The sequence below is a fragment of the Lolium perenne genome, chromosome 1 (genome assembly GCF_019359855.2).
Source record: "Lolium perenne isolate Kyuss_39 chromosome 1, Kyuss_2.0, whole genome shotgun sequence".
NCBI classification, from domain to species: Eukaryota; Viridiplantae; Streptophyta; class Magnoliopsida; order Poales; family Poaceae; genus Lolium; species Lolium perenne.
The window spans coordinates 28,621,593-28,646,464 of NC_067244.2; the positions used below are offsets into that span (position 1 = coordinate 28,621,593).

A 24,872-nucleotide genomic window follows, 5' to 3' on the forward strand; every position below is an offset into this window, starting at 1 on the left:
GATGGTGGGGATGGATGGATCGAAAGAGATAAGTTGGAGACGAAGCAGCTGTGATGGTCTCTCTCTATGTATGTTGTGCCTTTCGCTCTCGTGCGCAATACTTTTACACACAAAATGTTTTTTTATTTCCTGCTTTCGATCGGTTTTTTTTTTTTGTTTATTTGTGTTGCTGCGGTCAAAAGGAGGAGGAGCAGCGAACGCGCACAAGTCGTAGCTACCTTCTCCCTCCTTTCCTTTCTTTAATTCATTTTGGGGTTTTCTGCATTGGAACAATGCAATGGAGCTGTGGGTACAATTGTTCCGGATTTGGGTACACACGTTCCTTCTCTTCGCAGCAGAATTCTATGTGGTTATTATCCCTTGAGGTAGTATTTTCCGCTTAATTACTATATTGGAGATTATGATGAAAAAACAGGTGAATATCTGATATTGTGGTTGGAATAGATTGACCTCGTTACCATGGTGGTGGTCGATTCGGAGAAGAAAGTAGTGAACTCGATTCTGTGGTGCGTGCGATAGGTTGTTTCCACGGATTCAGGTACACATGTTCTTTTCTAGCATTTGTGGCTATCTCAATAGTTTTCTCCCCTGTAAAAAAAAGTGTTTTTTTCCTACTTAATTATCCATATGGTGGGTTCAGGATAAAGGCATATGTAATATTGAGGTCGGAATCGGTCGACCATGTACCATGGTGATAGATTCTAAGGACAAAAAAAAGTGGTGAACCCAATTCCATCTGACTGGAGGTGTGGTTACCCGCCTTTGAGGTGGACACGAAACACCCGTCGACAACATGGAGAAGAGGATAGCTTATCTGGGGTAAGATGGACATCCTTTGCGAGAGGGAAAGGGGGATGTATGAGCAAAGTGGTTAATGCACATGCTTATTTGATTGCTCCGCTGTGATGGAGAAGGCAAGTTCATAAATTATAGGTAAGTGCCTAATTTTAATTGGAAAGCGCTTGAAAGATCGCTGGTTTGATACGGTACAAATGATTTAGGTCAACTCGAGCAAAATGACGCAGACAAATGTTCAATGATAACCTTATTTGTAAAATCCATACGCATTCAAGAAATACACTAATGTCCTAAAGAAATAAATTCAAGCAATACACTAATGTCCATCTAAACTGCGCATCCAACAAACATGCCATACTTGATATGGTTTTCGTATCATGTAAGATTAACTAAGAGATGAAAATTGAGGCACATCTCTCACATCTCTAATCAATGATTCTTTATGATTTTGTTTCGAACATATGAGATTCATCTAAACATTGCGACTTGAATATGAGATCAGAGCATGAACCAAACCATTGAGATGTAAATTATATGTTTGGGAGAAATTCTAACATGAAGTGTAGCTGATTTTTCTTTACTCTATCGGGAGCTCCACTACTTTCTCACTTACTAAATCTCCCATACATTTGTCATCTAATTAACGTACATATCCAAGAAACATGTCATATTGGATATGGCATTTGTATAATGTAACATTAATTAAGACACTGAAATAGAGATGCATCATTCGTAGCTCTCTCCCACCCATTAGTAAGGTGTCATTAAGATTTTTTTTTCAACATATAAAATATATGGATCTCACTTAAACATTTCAATCCGCACAGCTTAAATGTTAGCCCGACGTATCTGTAATTTGGTATGTGCTCTTGCAAGCCCAAATTTCTTGGAGCATGTTACATTGTTTTGAAAAGAATATTTGAACCATCTTTTTTTTTCTCTAGTTCTATTCAATTTTCTAATTAGGGTGAAATGGAAAGAAGGAATAGTAAAAATCACAGATTTCTCGATGATGACTTACTCAAATCCAACAAACTCCCCATCAATCAAAGTTGTTCATATCGCGATAATCTTGTATGTACCCTTGCAAGGCCAAACTTTGAGGCCGTACACTATTTGTCAAAGAGAAATTTGGAGCCATCATTAATTGTCTCAATTTCCATCTTGTGATTGATTAGGCTGGCACGGCAAGCAGAAATAGTCAAAACAGGAAGAAAAATCTCGATAACACGAGCGAAATCATAGATTGTTTGACGATGACTTACTTAAACCTAATGTCAATACATGAACACCACATCAAAGTTGCTAACGCGAGCACTTTGACCATTCGTGATGCCACCGACTAACGATCACTTGATCAAACCCCCCAAAAAAAGGACAGTTGTTTTTTATTTTCTCCTGATAGCCAGTTTGATGTCCAAACCACGGTTTATATAAACCACATCACATGAAATTGTCAATCAAGCATAAAGGTGCCAAGTGATCCATTAAACCTTGAGCGCACTTAAACCTTCAACAATTGACAAGTAGTGTACTACTCATCGGAGGAGAACCAACTATTTCATGCCTAGTGTCCCCTGCTGTGTGCAGGAGCGTGTGTGGCCATACCCAAGAAACAAGAGACCGTGGTAGGAAATAGGAGTACAATCTGGACTGGCAGATGTGCCCCACGGGCGGGCGGCAGACGCGAGGAGGATATTGGCCTCTCACCCTGCTGCACGGGCCCCAGCAGGAACCGAAAGGCAACGAGGTTCACGCGTGTACTCCTACGTGTGATGCAAACCCGACGGTAACGACGTCGTTTACTCCGTGTGCGTGGCAGACTGTCAGCGGTTTTAACGCCGTCTGTACAAAAGTTCCGTTACGGGTGACGTGTCCTGGAGGACTTATTCAAAGCCACGGTTGCGGTGGGGCCCACGGCGGATGACTCGCGTAGGCGCGCATGTCACCGTCCCGGCTGCCGGAAACGAGCGGGCGTGGCCGCGACACGTGGCGGCCTCGTGCCTTGACCTGGAAACGCTGCCCGGTCGTCGCGCTCGCGCACCCAGTATTTGGCTCACTGACAGGTGGTGTCCTGTGACGCTGGGTCCATATGTCAGTGGCTTCTGCTGGACTTATGGCGAGTGTGGTTCTGCGCCCGGCGCGGTTTGGGGCTTTCCGAGTCAGTCTTCCACCACGATCTATCGGCCTTTCCGGTCCGGTTTGCTGACCGGGTTTCGCCCGCCGGCGGGACGACCCGGTCCACGCCTTCTTTTCTGGGTATTCGCTTGCTGATTCTTTAACTGTAGCTTATCCGATGCTGATCCACTGGTCGGGCTTAAACAAAGCTTGCTGTTTAGTGCTACTAATTGGATAATTGGACCCCTCAAAAAAAAAATTTGGATAATTGGATTAAAGACATTCTCCTATTCCCTACAGAGCTTTAGAGAGGAAGAATATTTTGGGATTTTAGGAATCTGCAAACGTGCCAGACGGAGAAAAGTGGATCCCAAGTTTCCTGTGTTGCCCAAGTGACTATGAATTTTGTGAGCTCAGTGTTAAGAACAAGACATATAAAGAAAAAACTGTTGGATTATTAGGCAATTTCCGTGTGAGATTAATTACCGAAAGCAACATTACAGAGGCACAAACATACTTAACCGCACACATCAGACTAAGCACATGCATTAGATCTGAACATGAAACAAGTAGCAGTGCAAGGTAGGAGAGAAAAATCACGTACATCGCGACCGGGAAGGTCGCACCAGCAGCAGCACCACCACCACCATGGGTATTGTTGATGTCGCCCATGGTGTAGTCGGATCTGTCGATGAAGCAGCCGAACCGTCGAAGAAGAAGACGAACAGCAGCGAGCAGTCGCGCCGAGACGCTCCCCAAAAACCTTATCGCCCGTCTCCCGGTGCAGGATCTCGACGGATGGATTTTCGGAGGCCTGCTCTCCGGGACGGCTGTGCATGCAGTCGCCGGGATGGGGAAGACTAGAGAGTAGCGCAGCAAAAGGAACTTCGCGAGAGAGATGAACTAGAGAGTTCTGAGAACTGTGTATTTCTCTAGATCTGATCTATCTCCTTGTATAGCCTGGGAAGCCGACCCGACCGCGTTGTCATAGGCTTCCTTGAGTGTGTCTCGAACTCGACTCACGAAACGCGGCGTGCGTGCGTGACAAGGCGAGGCGGGGCGGGCGGAGGAGGAGGAGTGCGCGAGGGCTCCTTCTATTCTCACTCACTTGGAATGACTAGAACAGCAGCCCTTATATACCACTCCAACTCTCTCCCAACTAGCAATGTGGGACTAAACTTTGTCCCCCAAGGCTGTCCCAAGCTGTCAACGTGATGGGCCTTGAGATTTCAGGAATTGTAGACTATATGGGCTGCCTTACTGGGCTGGAGCCCATCTACATTCAACAAAAACAAGCTGAGGCGTAAATTGAGAACAATTAGATAGCATAGTGTACTAGTTAATACAAAATCATAGCATATCATAATAGTTCATACAAATTCATCATAGTTAATACAAACCATAGCATAATCTCATACAAATTCATAGCGTATTCCCATACAAATTCACTGCATATTCTCATGTAAATCCATGGCTTCTCCACTTGATCAAATCGAGCTGGCGTTGGACCGGATAACTCAAATATGCCACCTATCCATGACCGACGGTAGTGAGCTCTCTAGCCTCTAACCTAGTGTCGGAATTGGCAAAGCGCTCGTAGTTGTGGCTCCAAAACATTTTGTGTGTGTGCTTAACTCCACTCGGAGACTGAAGAGGGGTTTGATCACTCCATGCGATGTACAACGAATTAGCCTCATTATCTATCCATTTGGGTTCTCTTTTCTTCCACTTCTCTTCGCCGGATAAATGGGTTCCTCTTCAGAACATGAAATTTCAAATAAAAATTTGCGAACATATCGACAAAACCTTCCACCTCATTTACATAAACAAAAAAGGGCTAAACTTGCATTGTTCCCATTGTGTCGAACACCTCGAGTACGCCGTGGGGATGGGTAGGGAAGGAAGCAACCGCTGCCGGGTTGATGCTCCAGGAGGCCAAGGAGGTCGGTGTCAATGCTGCCAAACTAATGCCACATTGTGGAAGAGCTTAGGACGTGTCCGCGGAGGTGAGGCCGAGCAAAAATAGGTGGGCTGAGATGCGATTATCCATCGCCGTGGGGATGGTTCGAACGCCAGTAAAAACCCTACTAGGGCGAGAGGGAGGGCCGGCGGGAAACTTCCGTGTGCGACAATTGGCTTTCCCGCGTTGCGTTTCGGTTTTTGGGAGTGACAAAACGGAGGACAATACCTAGGGAGGCAAGGGGGTGTTTTTTCTCCCTCCGGAAAATATAAGGATTCAGACCCTTTTTGGGACTCTGCTGGAGCCAACCTTTTTGATCTTTTTGGCATCCGTGGTAGTTTTTAGGGATTGAGACTCACTTTATTTATTCTTGAGGTGGAGATACTCTTATCTTCTGGGTTCATGGAGTTCCTGCCTTGCAGAAAAAAGAAGATATCGGTATATCTTTTCAGTATTTGTGTGATCCTCCACCATTTGTCATCTGAATTTCCCGGAGTATGTCTCATGGGAATTTGAGGCACGGCTGTCAAGTGCTGAGCAATTCAGTTATTACTGGAATCTTACCGTGAGTGAGAATGAGAACGATTCGTGCTGCTTGTGTTGAAGATGTTGGAGAGTGGAAGAGGACGTTAGCTATACACGCACGGAGAGTGGGGTTTATGATTATCCCCCCTGTGTCGTCACTGAGTGGAATCCAAGTGGTGATCCACCGATCCTACTGTCTCTACTGGCTGCCAAAACCGAGCTGTGCGAGGCAAAAACTGTGAAGCAGCTAGGGTTGCAACTTGGGAGCAGTGTGCCGACCGCAAATGGAACAGTCTCCTCTTGGCTCTTGGTCAGCCACTGGTGGAATCATGCCGAACACAAGGTACAGACAGATGAACCGTATTACCGATGACCTGCATCACGCACGGCAACTTGTTTCAACTTGGGGGCTAGGCCCGCCGCCCGTTTCATTTTCCATGTTGTACTGAATTTGCTGGCCAGAAATGTCTCATTTTCCATGTTATCCCGTGAATAAGAGAGCTACTGTTAATGCTATGTGCTTAATTTATCTGCCGAAAAAGATTTCCATACAGAGCGGTGTGGACTTTCAACAGCAACAGCAATAATGCAAAGCTCGGGCTCGACAGGAAAATTAAAAGGCGCCCTGGATGCACGGCAAAACGCGGCCGTCGCGATCGCCGGCGGCTGGATTACAAGCGTGAACACACTTGGATAGATGGATTATAGATGGATGCATTAGCTAGCACGCATGCTAAGTCAGCGTCTCATAATAAATTGTCTCGCAGGCGTACTGACACGGACGTAGCACTCGACCTGACCTCTCCTTGTCCCCTCCCACTCCCAGGGACGATGCACTTGCGCCGCATGAATGCGGCCGTCACCGCCGTGGCAGTTTCAGGAATCAGGCTGGTAAGTGATAGTTGTAAGGTGCAACCTATTTCCTCCGATTCACAGTTATTAAGGCTTGTTTAATTCAAAGTGTTTGAAAGGAGCATGAATAGGAAAAATGTATGAAAGTATATCATGGCATATGAAAATACAGGAACAAAAACAGAGGAATTAGTTGCAGACATCGTTTGGTCACACCACAAGAAAAACACAGAAAATTTCTATAGAGATCGAGTACATGTCATAGTCGTTGTAGACACATAATTTTTTTTTTTTCCAAGAGGTCTAACCTCTTGTTAGAATTTCTATATGGGGTTGTAATGTAGAAAATCCATCCATAGAAATTTTAAAGGGTCCGGTCCTTTAAATCAAATAGATAATACAAGAAAAATTCCTATGTGCAAGAATTCTACAAATTTTCTTTAAAATCCCTATGAGTCAAACATGCCCCTAGGCAAGATATCTAAAGCATGCTCCTCCGGACTCATCTGATCAGATAACCATGTTTGTACACTTCGGAGCGTGTCAATCAAGCATTGAACAGATCTTTGAATTCCTTGCAGCTGAAATGTGTTTGGTCGTAGAGATGGACCACCTTTCTTTTTCTCCTTTCCTTGTGGGGCGATCGCTCTTATGCAGGACTGTATTACAATAATATGCCAAGAAATGGGTTATGTAACCATCTGCACTAAAAGTGGAATGTTATTTCCAGGACAAGTCAGATTCGATTGGCATCAGTCAGGTGCTCCTCTATGCGAACTTTCACCATGTGCTAAGGCTCTGAACTGCAAAAAAATCAACCGAGCCATCGGATGTACTTAAGTGAGCAAATCCCACATGTTCAATCATGTAGCAAAAATGTTTCGCATGTAGCACTTATTTATGTTCAAAACAAACCAATGTATGCAACAAATCCCCATTTGGTTCTGCCAAAACGTGGGGAAAAAAAGCATGTCAAGTTTGGTACATTTTCATCAGTCATGTAGCAAAACGTGTATGTGCTTGTAGCATGTGGAAGCATGATATGCAACATCTACATACCTTGGGAAAATCCTTATGTCACATATGTCTAAACATTGTATCATTTTGCCCATGCTTACACGATAAAAACTATAGTCCTTTCCCGCGATCCGAAACACCTTCTACAACATGAAATGAAAATCCCAAACAACTAACCTCTACCATCACCTAGCTCGTCATCCTCGAGCTCGCTGACGTTGAATTAGACTCGTCGGAGACAGATCCGGCAACCCTAGAGCCACCGCCTCAGTATCACCATGTTCCAGAGCAAGGAGCACGCAGAGAAACGGGGATTGGAGTCTCTGCATCCACATCAATGGCGACAGGTGCTGAACCCCTGGGATGTCGACGTTCAACGGGTCTGTGCGTGAAGCGGTGGTCAACCTTGCTGGAACGCAGAACGAACACCACTAGCACATAGAGTAGTTGCCGCATCGGCGATGTTGTAGGAGGACACGACCTAGACTCGGAGCTCACTTGCGAGTGGAGGAGGACATCCAGAGGAGCGACGCCAAAGGGAGGATCAGTTGTCGACACACATCTTGCACGAATCAAGAGGAGAGACAGAGTGAGAGGGTCCATGCGATGCAGCAAAGAAGGCGTGCGATGCAAAAAAGCCAATTGATGCAATAGCCGGTTGCCTTTAAGCCTTTTACTAATTTGTGTCATAATTTTATTTTAAATTTAAGCTAAAATCATGACAGCAATTACGGATCAGATGGAGTGGCAGGTTTCACAAAATTGCAAATCATTTCGTAGCTGTTGTAATTATCGTGCTTTGAGTGGAGCCCCCATTCACAACTTTAATTAGATATGCATATCGAGCAAACTACAGACTAAAACGCGTTAAATATTGTATGTGTATCTAAATAAAGTTAAGTCATAGAGGGAGCACCTCCGTCCCATTAGCACCACACATTTGCTAAAGTTAGTCCAAATTCATTCACGCGCGGTCAGCGGTGTGCGCCAGTGAACGGATCTTGGATGGCCGGATAGACTAATCCACGCTCAGGAGCCAATGATTCCTCGCCATTAGTTTCTCCGACTGTAGACAATACTACGAGCAGTTTCACTAAGTGAGCTCAAAGGTGGAGGAGATTAGTCGAAATAAAAGGTGGAGAGATCAAAATGAGTACCTGCACACGTTGTGCGGCCAGCGGGCCCTATCAGCGGGACGTCTTCCGCCGCTTAGGTGCTAAAAATAACGGTCATGGTATAAACTTCATTTATTTAATTAACTGAACTCGGATGCTTCTTGTTTCTGTTCTGTTAGTTCTAGGTTGATTTGGAATTAAGTTCGAGCTCTCCAGAATCATTAGATTTGAATCGTGAATTGTGATTCATGCACCTGAGGATTGCACATGAGGTTGCAATTACATACGCAATTGCACACAATATTTTCAAGTTGCACATAAATTGCACATGGATTTAGATGATATCATCTGATCGCTAATTACCTTGATTATAGGTCAATCGAGAATTTGTCACATTCTTTACACGTTAGACATATCTTAGGGTCTAAAAAGGGCGATGACAGAGCAACACACACTACCCTCTCTGAATGGTGCCGGACCCAATGAGGATGTGGACACAAGGAGAGCTCTCGCATTTGGAGGCGGGCTCTCAAAATCCAACATCATAGATTTTCGAGTAAACCCTTGTATATGGTCGTTATTAAGTTTATCTTTTGAAAATATAGATCTCCCTAACATATCCAAGTTTACTGATGATTTTTATTTCCATTAGGTTGAATGCAAGGATTTGGATCGGTTTTGGCATCTTTTCAGAAAAAAAAATGAGATAAGTTTGGGCTGAAGCTTTTGTAAAAATACGATTGCAACATAATGTATAAAACTACTATTTATTACTCTATTTCTCTTTCACAGAATGTTCATGTTTTATGCTCATAGTCACTAGAAAGTAAGTATCAAACTTTTGTGCCAAAAATTCTAGATTGATTGTTTTACGAGCTTGTCCTTCAGTTGACGAGCACGTGTGAATTTGTTATCTTCCTTTCTAAGGACTCCAATCCCCCAGGGTCGTGTATCAACAAGTGAATTTGTATTTTCAATCTCCTTTGACTGTGGATAGCCTATTTTCGGGTGATGTTCGCAAAAAGAACAAAGCACATTCCGACTTGGATTTTTCAGTGTATGCACCATGTATATTTGAGACTTTTTGAATGGTTGTGTGCATCTTAACTAAGCAGAGCTTGGGTGTAATTATTTTTTATGAGTAATAAAGCGCCTATTATAAAAAACCATTATTGAGCGAGGAAGGAAATCTGTCTGCCAGATTGTCAAGAAATAGCAAGACTGAATAACTTCATATACAGAAACAAACAGAAGAAACGAATGGGAACTTATGCCGAACATTCTTGGGACATTTTCTTATGTTGGCTTTTCTACAGGTAGTTTGTAATCGTTGCTTTCCTTTGAATCATTGGAAGTACTCAATAATTGACGGGTGTAGTCAGCTACTGACCCCACGCATGAATGAGAGTCGACCTATGCGCCGCGTGATCTTGGGCGTTTTCTATGCAAAGACATAAAGCGAATTCCATGGTTAGGATTGGTCCCCTTCTTCAATCATTAACCTTGCTATTTCAGTGCCTGGCCCGGTACGGCTTCATTTCTATCATAATTCATAAGCAACAAATGGAAAGCTTGAGTTATGCACTAATTTGTGCCATGGTGAGGATCGAAGCAAACACTCAAAACAAGCAAATCATCATACTACAAGATAGTCAAGACAGCCTCCTCTCTTTATACTACTAGCTTGGACATGCTAGCATTTGATTATGGTACAAATTATAAAACACTGTTCACTCATTTAAGCCCGCGTGTACTTATATATCTAAAACATTTTATAATTTATAACGGAGGGAGTATAATATAAGGGTTCCCTCGACTCGCGTTAGTTATCAGAAACTACACTTACTGGCTAGCTTGAGTAGATGATTTCTTTGGTGCGTCAGAAATTCCGCTTCCGGCTAGTGATATAATGACATATCCATGAATACAAATAAATATTATGTGTTCTCTAAAATGTACTGTATTCTCTCGGTTTTTATATGTAAGGCGACTTCATATTTGAAGAAAAAACTTTGACCAATAATTTAGCTCATAAAATATAAGTTATATGACAGCAAAAATGTATTATTGGAAATATTTTTCAAATATGAATCCAATGTTAACTTTTGGTGACACATAACTCATATTTTGTTGTTTAAATTGTTAGTCAAAATCCCACCTTGAAATGTGTGGTTGCCTTATATTTTGGGATGGAGTTAAGTATTACATCCGTGTCTGCATGATGGTCCATTATCAGACCATAATCCAGCAACTGTCCACAAGTACCATTATATCCCGCAACAAACTGGGAGGCTCCACAGAGCACAATCCGATATGATGGTGCTACTCATTATTTTGTTCGTCTCATGCATGGATTCGTTGGACTGACCGATCGTGATTTGGGTGCAGGGAAAAAGAAGAGAGAGGGGAACAAGCCAAGCCATACCTAACACAACTTGGATTTTGCAGGCGAAACCGGCGCCCGTGTTGCGCTGTGTTCTGCTCTGTGGCTCGGTTGCCTTTTTGTTTTCTGGTCGCATGAGATGAGCCAACCCCACTCTGGCTACATTCATGGTGCTGATAGAGCGATAGTGGTAGTGGATTCAACCATGGATCGATCGTGGTTCCGTTGGATGTGGCTCTCCATTAATTCGCCCTGTATATTCCAGTTCCACCTTTTAAACAGACGCATCATTATAGAATCATGGTTATGATCAATTGATCATGTTATATGAACTTGCATAAGAGTACTTCCGTCACCCAAAAAGAAACTTTCTTAAGAGTTGATACCAGCTGCTGTCTAGCACCTCAGGCGGTGTGCCATCGGACATTGGTTTAAACTCTCACTGTACAAATACTTTGTGCCGGACCAGGTTTCTTCAGAAAGATCACATAACCTTTATCTCATATTCATATACTTTCACGAGAATGGCTAACTACCAGTAAAGGTTCATGGAGGATTGAAGGGGCTACTGTCCACTGTCCACACTGTCCACCCAAGCGTAGAGGGATGGTACATCCACTTAATTCTATAAAGAAACAAAAGGTTAGCAATTTAGAAAATGTCAAATAAATACAATAAAATATGGTCCTTGTTTAAATAAAAAGTTTTAGTAAACATGCTTTCCAATTTTATCCGATTACTTCAGTTTTACAGGATATATATAGGTGTTATGCATTTTGAAAAAACCTATCATCCCCGATAACATTTTTGCAACAATTTCTTACGGTTCATTGTTTTTATAAGTTAGTTATAGTTGCGCCGAGATGTGAAAATTCATAGTATCTCTGATAATATTGAGCGATAATTTTAGGTTTTCCATGTTCGTACATCGCTTATTTAACATGGATGTCATGCTAGCACAACCCCAGCCAAGTCATCATCAACACCGATTTTCATTGTCACAGAGACCAAATATATACGATTGTCGTGCTTGATAATCCAAGAATTAATACCAGATACGGGAAACGAGAGACCAAGTCAGAATTTCATTTCAATAGCCGAAAGATAGAAAAATGCATTCCTAGCTAGTATTAGCCACAGGCTAGGACTCGAACAAGAACCTCCAGCGAGCATAAGCGAACCTAATGGCCAGCCATACTAGTTTCGATCAGATCGAAGGAGGCACCTTTATCATTTTCCAATCATATGCATTTTCTCAAAGGAATTTCTCCTTGGCCATGAGAGATGCGTGCGCTAGGCATTAAAGCCAAGCCAGCAAACTCCACCTAGCTAAGTCGTTACTCGAGATCGCATCAGAGCGTGTCTTATAGGATGGCTAGAGAGAAATTGCATATTAGTTAGTGGTCAGGGAATCAGTGTTAACGACTTCAATAATGTAGTGCATGCGTTAATTTCAGTGACCCATCGTTAATTCCCGGTGCCTACTGTGCCCAATGACAAGAAAATTCATCTTCCTAGTAAGCAGAGGTTAACAAATAATACACACAGTGGGCGTGGGTAGGATGAAGAGGAATAAGCTATTCATCTTTTGCTTAGGAAAACCTTGCTACTTATAGAAAATTCGGATGGTAAGCACGGATCTGAACTCACACTCCTCCGGTAGATCAATAGATAAAAATCACATTTGTTAATGAATTTGGTACTTGGGTAGGTGAGGGGCTATGAGAGCGTTATTCATCAGTCATCACTTATAGGTCACTTGTTATAGGGTTGTGTTAGGGTGCCAGAGTTGCAACAGACTTTGCCTAGCACTTCTGAATAATGAATTTCCTCTTTTTTCTAGAAAAAAAAATCGAGTGAGCTAAAGGACATACTTTCTAATTTTATCCGATTCCATGTTTTTACAAGATATTTCCCTTTCTAGGTGTTAGGGCATGTACAATGGTAGAGAAGGCATGCCTTCCCTTACCCCGCCACATCAGTTAGAGAAGGCATTAGATATAAGTCATACAATGCATTATCTCTTACGACCATCTCTGCCAATTAATATTAATAATTAAATTTTGGTAGGAAATTTGTTGCTAAGGGAAGACATATGTGATACAATAAAGAAAACAGTCTTTCCTTATTTCGTAAGAGATGACCCCTTAGCTAAGGGAAGACAGCCTTCTCTCACTTCATTCTCTCTCCTCCAACTAAGCAAAAAATTGACGTGGCATCCCTATGGGAAAGCTGACATCACCCCATTGTACGTGCCCTTATGCATTTGAAAAATCCTTATCATTTACAATACCATTTTTTGCAACAATTCCTTATGCTTCCTTGTTTTTACGAGATAGTTATAGTTGCCATGAAATGTGAAAAATCATACCATCTCTAATAATATTGTGCAATAATTTTAGGTTTTCCATGTTCGTGCATCGCTTATTTAACATGGATGTCATGCTAGCAAAACCCCATCCACGCCATCATCCACGCAGAGGTGATGGTCAGGGAGACCAGATATATATGGTTTCCGTGCTTGATAATCCAAGAATTAATACCAGATACTGAAACCGGAGGCCAAATTCGGACTTTCATTTCAACAATCGAAAGAGAGAAAAATGCATTCCTAGCTAGTATTAGCCATAGGCTAGGGCTAGGGCAACAACCTCTGGCGAGCATAAACGAACCTGATGGCTAGCTCCAATCAGATGGAAGGAGGCACCTTTATCATTTTCCAAGCACATATACATTTTCTCAGAAGGAATTTCTCCTTGGCCAGGAGAGCGACGTGCACTAGGCATCCAAGCGCGTGCGAACAAGGCACAGCCTCAGCCTCACCCTCAGCGCACCGGCATCTACCCTAGCTAGCGATGGACGTCCGCATCGGCGAACGTACGTGCGTACGCGTGTGATGTGACGACGGCGATGGCAACGATTATTTGCGGTGTTGGGCGGAGGCTCGTCAACGTCAACGTCGCCACCGGCCTGCCGGCGAGCGACGGAGCGAGTGAGCCGTCTCTTCCATGAGACCCGATCCATCCATCTTTACCATACAGCTAGCCAGATGCCCTGCTCCTCTGGTTGGCATCTGCTGTCCGCCACAAAATTCTTTAAAATTACTGGCTAATTCTTTACTGTTGAATATTTGTGGACTTTGGGGAAACAAGCTCTTCCATTTGCTTAAAACAAAAGTTTCAAAGAGCACTCAGGGGTGCAATCCCCGTGTTAGCACACTCGATTCTGTCTTGTCCACTTGAAGCACATCAACATGTCCAAAAGACCTAGATTTTCAGGAACCTATTCCGAGAGCCAGAGAGATCTGGATTCTAGAGCAAAGTGCGTAAGATCGCCTTGCCTACCTATTTGTGATCGAAACATTATGGACGCGAGTGGATGGACGTGCGCGCGTATGCAATTGGTCGGTTTTCTCTTTTGATTGCTTCAAAGCAAGAAACTGAATTTACTTTCTCTCCACATATATGCAACTATGCAAGAATTAGCTGCAAGTGGTGTTATAATTCTGTGGCCACTCTCTCGCCAGGATACTCTAGAAGGAATTGGTTCCAGCCAAAAACGTCCCTTTCGGAACAAAGAAGAAAATGTATAGTATTATTACCTTCAGGTCAAATTTCCACAATAGGTGCACACTGTTTCTGATGAGATCTGCCCCTATTTAATCCACGGACTTTGCTCACGAGATCGCAAGGTCCTTAATATTTTAAATTAATGGCTCTAGAAAACAGTACCTGCTTGAATGGCTTTCGGTGATGCTAAATTGTTATTTTTTCTGTCCGCGGTCGGCTGGTGTTTGTTATAGAAGTGGAGAAAGAAATAGCTGTTGCATTGCTGGGCGTTAGAGAGACAGAGACCGATGCTTCTGTGGAAGCAGGAAACAGATTGGATTGGATCCTGCATGCATGGATGGATCCAAACTCATCATCCTCTGCCTACCTGCCCGCCCTCCTCCTACTTTGATCATGCTGTTGTCCATATGGCAACATCTGCTGGTAAGTACTTCAGTTGATAAGTGGTGGTAATAGTGGAGCTCAGCCTGCTACACCAATATAGGCCTAGCCCACCGCACCACCTGTACCGAAACTGTTCTCTGTCTTTTGGTGGATGCCTATATTCAACAACTATGAGAAATGTTTTGCTGAACCTTGAAATATAGCTGAACTTACGTTCAGAAAGTTATCTCATATTTTTTTAGTTGCCTGATCTATTCTATTGTTTTATTTATTTGATATAGTCAGTTTGTCAAATACCTAGCATAATTAATAGTTCAGAGGTTAAGTTGGAAAATCATAATCTGAGAAAACAACACACTAAATATTATGCAAAGTTGATCTCAACTTGTTGGTCTAAAAAAATTTGACTTCTCTCACAAGGAATTTGAAATTGTTGTAATCTGGTTATTTTATCAATAAAATGGGATTGTTTCCTTCTAAAAAGGAAGAAATACAATGTGTCTACCATTTAACATTTTTCGAGTGAGAAAAAGGACTGGAATTTGTGTCTTTTGAGTGGAGCGGTGATTTGGTATCAACAATTAAGCGTGCATGTACAAGGCATGTCTCAATCGACATGTTCATGTGCAAATTTGTAAAGCCTGCATTCAAAACTAAAGAGTAACAAAACACGAAGTAGAATACATGTCGATTCCAGCTTTCTTGTAGAATCTAATTAAATTACTCCTCATGATGTTAGCAAATTCTGTTCGGAAAATATAAGTCTGCCTCAGTTTGTTCATTGTTAGTTAGGAAATGCTTAAATACTGTCATGAAGGTAGCAGCGGCGATCAAGTATGCTCATTACCTAAGATGAATTCTAAAAGTTTGCAGCGCATCTATGAACATGACGGTGAGTTCTGTTTATATTGGTTCGTGCAGCTGAACCTAGATTTCGGAGAGTTCTCTCGCTTTTTTTTTCACAGAAAGTTTCCAGTAAGTTTAACATGTTTTCCTATAAAGGTTCACCACCATTTGCCTCGAATAAATATTTGAGAACACTAGAGTGAGAAGCAATGCACTGGTGTATTATGTATTCTGATCACTGAATAAGTTTACTGGTCCATTCCCTTGGAGAAAAAAAAAGCTCCGCGTTTCTGATCTTTTGATATTACTTCACGGTTGGAATATCTTCATTCTGAGTTGCGCCCGGATAAAAAACGTACGCTTCGGTGTAGGATTTTCCGTTCTTGTCTTTTTCTTGATCTTGAGCTGGAATGCTAGATCTTACCGTCCGCTGCATCCCCTCGCCGTCTAAGGCTCCATGGATGCTAGTTCTGAAGTATTGGCGTCCTCCTCACTTCCTCAGCGTTGGGCTGCACGACCGTCGGGATCACCGCACAGAGCTACACATTCGTGCACCACTATGAAGTTAAAAAACAGCAACAAAATCAGAGTGCCTGGGTGTATGCCTGTATGGGCCAGTGTTGACAGTTACACCCACCTAAACAATGAAGTAGGAGATGTCTCCGGTGTCGGCGGACGAGCCAGGACCCTCGCTCAGCTCCAGTGGCAGCGCGTGAAGACAGGGCCCTTGCCAAAGGAGCTTTGCCCTGAGACACAGAGCAATTACGGTTATGACTCTCCGGTCTGAAGGACCTACCTAGTGCATGTTGTAATTCTGGTCATGGATCGGTAATTCCTGATGTCTTCTATGCCCATATTTATCTTGTGCTAAAAAACATGACAAACGATGTATGAAATGGGATAGGATAGTTCTAAGACAGAGTGAGGAATGAGCTATTAATTTTTTCTACAAGTAAGCCTTGCTTAACATAAGAGACTTGAGTTTATATATAGGCGGTGACATGAAGCCATTGGTCCTCCAGTAGGTCCACAGTTACTAATCCCGTTATTAATTCAGTCCTCGGGTAGGTCGAAGGCTTCAATATCTTTATCAATTGTTTAATTTCCTTATCCTTTTACTTTTGAAATACAATCATATCATGGTTTAGCTGCGTGGATAGCAAGTTTCAGATAGATCGATAGCCTTTTTTTTTTGGCTTGTCGTCTCTGTCAGCTGTTATTCTCAAGCAACTTTCATTTCGTAAACTCGTTTTCTTCTCAATAATAAAAAAAAAATACACAGTGGGGAAAATGTATGGTCATTACCTCGTAACCCATGTCACCTGCCATCTCCTCTATTAATCGTTCATGTAGCCAATAGCTGCCACAACAGTACAAAACTTTGTTTTTCTTCTTTTGTGTTTATATAAGCCTGCGATTTGACCCTGCGGTTAAACATGCTAAAGCATACAAAACGCCTGCACGTAACACAGAGCACAAGAAATTTCAAGGATATAACTTCAGTAATAAGAAAAGAAAACATAGACTAGGTTGTAAACCAAACATTGCCCGAAGATCAAGCTGCCGATGTAAGAAATTTTAAATGAATCGCTTTTTAGCTGTACGAATGGTTGAAAAGTTCAGAAAATCCAGTCAAACATGTAAGTGATCCGGCAATAAGGAGTTTCAGAGCTCAACTATACATTAAACCAATATCACTCAAGGTAGATGATATATGTAGTCGTTTTGCTCGTAGTCCACAATTACGTTTCAGTGATAGAACTGGAAATACACAAGTCATGACTCAATTCTTACGGCCTGAATGAAAGAATGCATCATGTGACAACAAGAAGGGCCACCAGAGTCTGAGTGCAGTCAAAATGCCTTCAACAAAATGGCTATCCGGCCAAACCCTCCACTAATTTACAAATCTATCTATACAAAAGGATATGCTACTTCAGGTATTTTAAATTACGCATTGGCCTGTTAAGCCACGTGCTGTGCTGGGCCTTCGCAGGCCGGGCTCGCGTGCTTCGGGCCTTCGCACGCCGGAAACACGGCCCGTTGGTCAGAACCCAGCGTGACTTGCAAATGTAAAGGTAGCCGCCGCTCAGCCGCAAAACCTCGGACCGAACCCTAGCGAGCTCCATCCATGGCGACCTCCCCCGCCGCACCCGCACCGGCAGCACCCGCCGCCGCGGACGCCCCCGCGAACCCCCACAAGCGCAAGAACAAGGGGAAGGGAGGCGGCAACCCCAACAAGAAGAAGAAGCTGCTGAAAGGGCCGGACGACCGCCGCCGCCGCAACAAGCCGAGCGCCAAGTTCCTCAAGCTGCTCGAGAAGCGCGCCCGCGACTACAACTCCGACGACGAAGACGACGTCAAAGTCCAGCGCCAGCCGCGGAGATTGCAGCCACGGCCACCGAAGCGGCGGGACGGTGCCGGCGCCGGCGACGCTGCTCCCGATGAGGCCGAGGCCGACGCCCCCTCGTCGGAGGAGGAGGCCTCCAGCTCCGGAGGGGAGTCCGACGACGGCGAGAAGGTGGTCACGAGGTTCGAGGAAGGCTGCAGGGCTTTCCGGGTCGCCTTCACCAAGATCATGTCCAAGAGGCTCGCCGACGACCCATTGGTTAGTTACTGCTCCCCCCTGAATTCCCCATGCTTTCACATTTCTGTCACGCTGCATAGCGCAATGTCGGGACCTGACACTTGTATTCTCTTGCTATCAGGGTCCAATCCTGTCGGCGCACAAGAAATTGGTCGCCGCCAAGCTGGCCGAGGAGGCGGACGAGCACAGGTCCAAGGGAGACGCCCGCAAGGAGAAGCGCATTGTATGATTTTGCACCTCCTTTGCCTGCTCGCTAATTCGCCACGCCCTTGAATCGTGTTTGTGTTCGAGGCGTGACCTCTTGTTTTGGTGACAATGTAGGCTGCGCAGAAGGGCCATGTCATGCCCGCAAATCATGTTGACAACAAGGAGAAGATGCTAATCAAGGTTGCAACCCAAGGGGGTAATGCTCTTCTGTTCAGAGACTGTCCTGCTTTCTGCCATGTCATTTTGCATGTGATTTGTCTAATATCAAATTTCTCTAACTAATGCATTGCCCTCCCCACATTTTTTCATGGACCCTGTTGGCGATTCAGTTGTCAGGTTGTTCAATGAGGTGAGCACACTTATCTTAATTGCTAGGAATACGTGTTGCTTTTATGTTATGAATATGATTAGCCTTTCTAGGGAGCTTCAGTTGACTCTCTATCCTAAAGGAAAAGTTCATGGTTTCCTAAATTTTTTTGGGCACTCAGCAAATTATGCTCTGGAACTCTAGTTATTTTCTTCACCTCTCCCATCCGTGTCTAATGGACATCACATGGCATGCCCTTTGGGTGTATGCTCTGTTTGATTGCTGTGTTTATGCAACAAAGAGACTTGCTTAGTTCAAGCTGCAGTTAGGTCTATACTTAGTTACTTACCTACTAAGGTCCTCATTGATTCAAACGAATCCCATAGCATTTTTTTTGGAGGACATGAATCTGTAGGAGTTCTTCCTGTGTAGGTGGTTTGATTAGCAGGACTGAAATCCGTGTTTATTTTTTCTGAGGAGTCCTTTGCATTCTTTTCTGTATATGCTTTATAAAAATATTTTGTTAATGAGCTAATAAGTTGTAAAATTTGTTTTTTTTTCCTTTCCAGGTGAGCAAGCGGCAGGCTCGTAAAGGTTTGAATCCATCAAGAAGTAAAGGTGTGCCCATTTCCTTTGCGTGCTATGGACTTCCTCCATAACACTTTTAATATTCCTTTAGCTCTTTCATCTAATTGTTTGAACTTCTAAATTGTGGCTGGCTAACTTTGTAGCGTCATCATTATATCGAAAAGCAAAGCATCAGTGGGTGTGGACAACTCAAACAATTTATTGACTTGATGATAAAACATGTATAAATGAAACAGTAGTGTAGAACACATACCATGTAAAATGCCAGTTAGTCAACATCATTGCAATCATGCTATGTTTATCCAGTTAGTTCCTATTTGAGCTGGATTGGTTGCAAGGATTATGAGTCTAACGAGTCTATGAGTCTTAACTTGATTGTTCAACTAGCTTGTTCGATTTGACTAGTTCGTAGAGCTGAGTGGTCGAGCGATCAGTCATGGACTAATCTAGATTAGTCGTGGTATTTGAGTCGACCGATTCAATTTGGGCATGAATAAGTGAGGTGCTCAGCCCGCGGGATGGAAAGGTCGAACAATAGCTATTTCCAGGCTTGCCGCCTCGCCATCCACTGACCATCCGCTGCCGGCGGTGACCATAAGCATTGCGACGCCCTCCTTTCGCTGGTTCTGCTCCTATATGTTTGCCATATATGTACTAGATACTGCTTAAGTACATTTCGACTAGTCGAGCAGTAATATAGACTAGTCATGAGTTGGTACCCTGATGACTCGGCTCGATTCTCTGACTCGTACTCCTTGATTGATTGTAAACAGCGTGTGCAAATGCTTGTTAGTGAGTGAGCAGAACAGCTTATAACTTTCAGTTAAATTGTGTGGAGCGTTTTTCTCTCTTTTCTGCTTGCACTCTGTATACACCAGCGTGCACCATTGTTATGTCAATATGACATAAATTGGTGTGCAGGTCTTGTTATTTTTTAAGACTTGTAGGATAGCTGTTACTTCAATGAAGCTTGAATTTTTTTATATGAACTCTGCTATCTACCCTATAAACACCGCAATATTTCATTGGCCTCTGAATGAACAAGTAGGCATAAAGCTGCTAACATACTTAGTGGATTTGAATTTGACAACTGGACGTTTGACTTTTGTTTGAATTTTGCACACGTACTTGGAATTTAAGCAGAACTGAGAACAGTTTGAGATGTCACATCTAGTCCTTAAATGCCCTATAATTGTGCACATCATCCTTATTTTCTACATTCAGTTTTGATTCTTTACCATTTGTATACTGATATCCAAATGGGCTGATCAATTTTTTGTTCATCCTAGCAGCTTTGGCAAAAGAAGGGACACACTCTGTACCATCTAGCCAAGGACAAAAGGGCCAGGCATCTTCCAAGTTCTCTAAGGTAGTTATACCTAGTTCTTTCTTTACTAAAATATCTGTCTTCACTTTATGGGCTTATGGTACTAAGTATTAATGTTGTGTCTTCCGATTCAGGTTAGTGGATGTGCAAGTCCTTGTTGCAAAATAGTGTATCAAGCACTTGCACTAAACTTCACACAAGACTCAATTTTGAAATTAGTTTATAGGAGATAATGAATAATATGTATAGCTGAAACATGTTAGCTAGTAAATGGAAAATACTGCCATAGTGCAACTTGACATGAGCCATTAATGCAAAGCACATTGTGCAACCCTGTTTTTTTTACTGCATTATGAATCTGCGCCTGTAGTAAAGTGCAGTTTGAACACGTTATGTCTTATCTTCTTTGTTGAAGTTAGTAACTTTTAAAATTGAGGATTTGCCATCAGACCTAAGACAATAGGAGCTGCAGGATACATTGACTAGTTGAGGGATAAATAGCAGTATACCATAATTACCAGGTGAAGAGGGGATCCTAACAGTAGCCATAGTAGCATTGATTGAGTCAACTAGCAACTTAGTTAAACGGCTGGTTTAGTTAAGTAGCTGAACTATCGGTTTCTAGATATTTAGCAACGCATTTGTACTCTAATGTCGCATATATAATTGAAACCGAACCCGTGGATTTCTGTGCTTGTAATTTCTCATAATATCTGCTTATTAGCATATTGGCAAAGACGAAGATGAGCCAGGGTGGGCACCTCTACGCGACACATACATGCTTGGTACCAAATTGAAGGACTGGGATAAAGCACAGGTAAAATCTTCCTGAATTTCTTTTGTGTCACTGCAACACAGTACCTGTCGAAGTAACTAATATCTGTTTATGGTGCAGGATTCTGATGTGGCTCAACAAACTGAGGTCCCTCTGGACAACTTTTCTGATGATGAATAGGAAACATAATTCTGTTGTACTGCTGGCTGGTTGATGGGCTACAATTGAGAGGGGAAAAGCAGTGTGGGTCGATGTTTCTTGAAAGCAGGAGAAGAATGGTGCTTCTGATGGTTTTCTGTTACTAGGTTTTATTGCACCCAAGAGCGCAAGAATTCATCAGAAGGCTCTACTTTTGTTTTTCTTTCGTCGTGTATGGCTGTATGCGTGCCATGTATACGTTGCATACTTTGTATCAACAACAGAATTATTGCGAACTTTTTGTCACAGATGCTAATTGAGTGTACATTGCAAACATTGCAACTATCCCAAACCTGATGTTTCGACGCTGCAATGGTTTTGATTGCAGTATTTTATTCCATGCCGTTCCAGCATGAAAATCAAGTAAGTGTGGCTACTTGAGGTCAGAAATAAAGATAGACTGAAGGCGGATTTGGCTGGGTTGAGTCACATGAGACGGAGACGATGGTGGAGTGGTGTGCATTGGGTGCTGGGTTCGGATATACGAAGGATGGTGTGGAAGATGAACGAAACTGATGTTATATTTTTTTTTTGAAACGGGGGCAAAAGTTTTGCCCCAATCCATTAATTAAGAGAGAGTGTTTGGGCAAGATAGCCCTTACAAAACGAACCAAGGAGGGAAGACCTCACTCTTCCGGCATGATTTCACCCAAGCGTTTAGCACCCGCCAACACCCACAAGCGGACTTCTCTCTTAATCTTATCTAACAACACAAAAAAGGGGGTATGCTTGTTGCGGAAAACGCATGCATTCCACTCATTCCAAATTTCCCAAGTAACAAGAAGTGTGAGGGAGGCAACGGCTTTGCGGTTAGTCATGGAAGACCACCATTGCTTGACCGAGAGGCCCACCCATTGCGAAGGTTGAATGCCGTTGATGCCAAGCCATGTCCTTAACGAGATCCAAAGCCGAGTAGTGAACCGGCACTCCACAAAGAGATGATGCACCGACTCCAAAGATTGCTTGCAAAGGGGGCACACGCCACAATTTGACCAACCCCTTTTTTGAAGCCGGTCGGCGGTCCAAATCAAGTTTTGGAGAAAAAGCCATGCAAAGAACTTCGCTTTCGGGGTGGCCCAAACCTTTCACACCGTCTTATGCATGATGGAGAGGGTGGAACCAAGGAATTGCACCTCATAAGCGGACTTAGCCGAGTATTGCCTGTTCGCCGTGAGGTTCCAAGAGATGGAGTCCTCCACTTGGTCATCAAGGTGCACATGAAGGAGTAAGGACCAAAGCTCGACAAATTGGAGAAGGTGGTCCATAGAGAAGTCTTCATCCAAGGTGATCTTGTGCACCCAAGCATTCCCATTGAGAGCATCGCAAACCTTCCAACTTTTTCTCTTGGAGATGTTGTAGATAAGAGGCGCGACATCAATGGGCTTCCGACCTTCAAGCCAAGGGGCAGCCCAAAAGGGGGTCTTACGCCCGTTGCCAAGGGTGATGGAGGTGGCGGCATAGAAGATGTACATGTCGTCTTTGGTACAAGGGTTTGCGGCGCCCCTCCAAATCTTGGTGTTGTCGTCTGGCATTTCAGCATTCAAAAATATACTGGCATTTCATATCACAGCCTACTTCGTTGTCACAAAAGGCTTTCCAATTTTTCTCAATTCTTCAGTATCTCTATCCTGCGTACATGGCTACAAAAGAACAATTCGGGCCTACAAAACATTCGCAAACCGGCTGAGCAGAGGCTGCCTACAAAATTTTCCCTCAACCAATGTCTCTGGATTCTCATTCCATCCAAACCATGCAAGAGAAATCCACTCGACTGGTTGCTCGAGATCGCATGTTAGCCTAGCGGACCAGGTGATGCGCATTCGGCAGATCCTTTTCAAATCAGTAAATAAATGCAAAATTTCAACGTAAATCAACTACTACAAGGATGAATACTTTGTAGACTGTGGAAATGCGGCCCGATTGGGCGAACTGGTTGGCGTGCGGCGTGCCGACATTGGCTCCGGCGATCTCTAACAGCTAGGATGTTGCTTCCATCTAAAAATTTCTAACTTTTTTTCTTAGTTTTTTTTATCTTTTTGGATGTGTGCATCTGTACTGTCATTAGCATGTTGCGTTGTTGCAGAGGCTAAGTGTAATTGGTATCTTTTGATATTAATATATTCTTTTTATCGAAAAAAATATCATTTCAACAGACTAAGGATGCCGCCGCAAACCGGCAAAATGGTCGCTGGCATTTAGATGGATCGATACAGCCCTGGCTGACCAGCCGAAACGCTAATTTGCCATAATTTTGTTACTGGTGTGCATTATTAGGGTGGTTATAATGCCCCCTCGAAATTTGGGCTCCACTTTGACTATAAATTAAACATGTTAATTGCAAATTATATGTTATATAAATTATACGACTAGGTTCATATTTGAAGAAGCTTCCAAATGTATAATTTTATCGCAAATGAATTAGATTTTGTTAGTCAATTTTATGGTTAAAGTTGGGCTTAAATTTCGAGGGGACCTTATAGTAGTAATTCATAACTGAGGTAGTACTATTTTTCAAATTTTGTGTAAAAGTCAATTAGACTGATAGAGGTATGAAAGATTCTATTTCTAAAGTTATCGACTTGGCATAATGTGGTGCATCCAAGCGGCTGCACACACATGAATCATATGTGTCTGCTTTTAGAAAAAATATTATTGGTAATGACTAAATATATGTAGTTATGTTTAATTAAGATATGTATGTACAATACACATTACGTATTTAATTATCTTCTATTATGATGTACTACATAACATTTGTACTAGGAAGGATGAAGCAACAAACTAAGGTAAGATAATCAACATTTATCACCACTTCCGATGTCACACCGTCACTATGGTGACGAGAACATATTTTCTCCCCAAATATTTGCGCTCTTCTATGACCCATATATTTTCTTCTAGTCCGGAGCAACGCAGGAGTGTTATGCTAGTGTTTGATAAGCAACGAATGGGTGTGTTAATGAATCCTGGTCACAGAGTATTATTCCTGTTTTATTCTCCTGGAGAAGAAAAGGAGACTGTGCTAATGATCTTTTGATATCACTCTACTGTTCGAACGATATAATAGTATATACTGAATTTCTGCTAAAACCTGTCTAAAGACATGCATAGTGGTTACGTTTGGTGATGGCTTTTCCGTTCTGGTCTTCTTCTTGACCGTGAGCCAAGTCTTACTGTCGGCAATGACCATGGCGCCATGTATGCTGTTTCTGAGGCTGCCTCTCCGGCGTTAGGCTGCACACGCCCTTCAGGATCACACCACCTTCAGGAACACTCAGTTGGAGACGAGATAGACGAGCAGCATAGCGGCACTGCA

The 24,872-nt window shown here is 43.0% G+C and overlaps 1 protein-coding gene across 2 annotated transcripts; it reads left to right on the forward strand.

Annotated features, from left to right (window-relative positions):
* The first annotated feature begins 17,650 nt into the window (after positions 1–17,650).
* Positions 17,651–21,832, forward strand: LOC127344924 (uncharacterized). Of its 2 annotated transcripts, none has more exons than XM_051371303.2 (8): positions 17,651–18,175; positions 18,276–18,377; positions 18,476–18,557; positions 18,691–18,710; positions 19,238–19,286; positions 20,546–20,625; positions 21,308–21,400; positions 21,479–21,832. In XM_051371303.2, exons 1-8 carry the CDS (start codon positions 17,699–17,701, stop codon positions 21,536–21,538), a joined length of 963 nt encoding a protein of 320 aa, XP_051227263.1. In that variant the 5' UTR covers positions 17,651–17,698; the 3' UTR covers positions 21,539–21,832. The 2 variants fall into 2 exon arrangements, with proteins under 2 accessions (XP_051227263.1, XP_051227271.1); XM_051371311.2 differs by having other exon boundaries at positions 17,653–18,175; positions 20,549–20,625.
* The last annotated feature ends 3,040 nt before the right edge of the window (positions 21,833–24,872 follow it).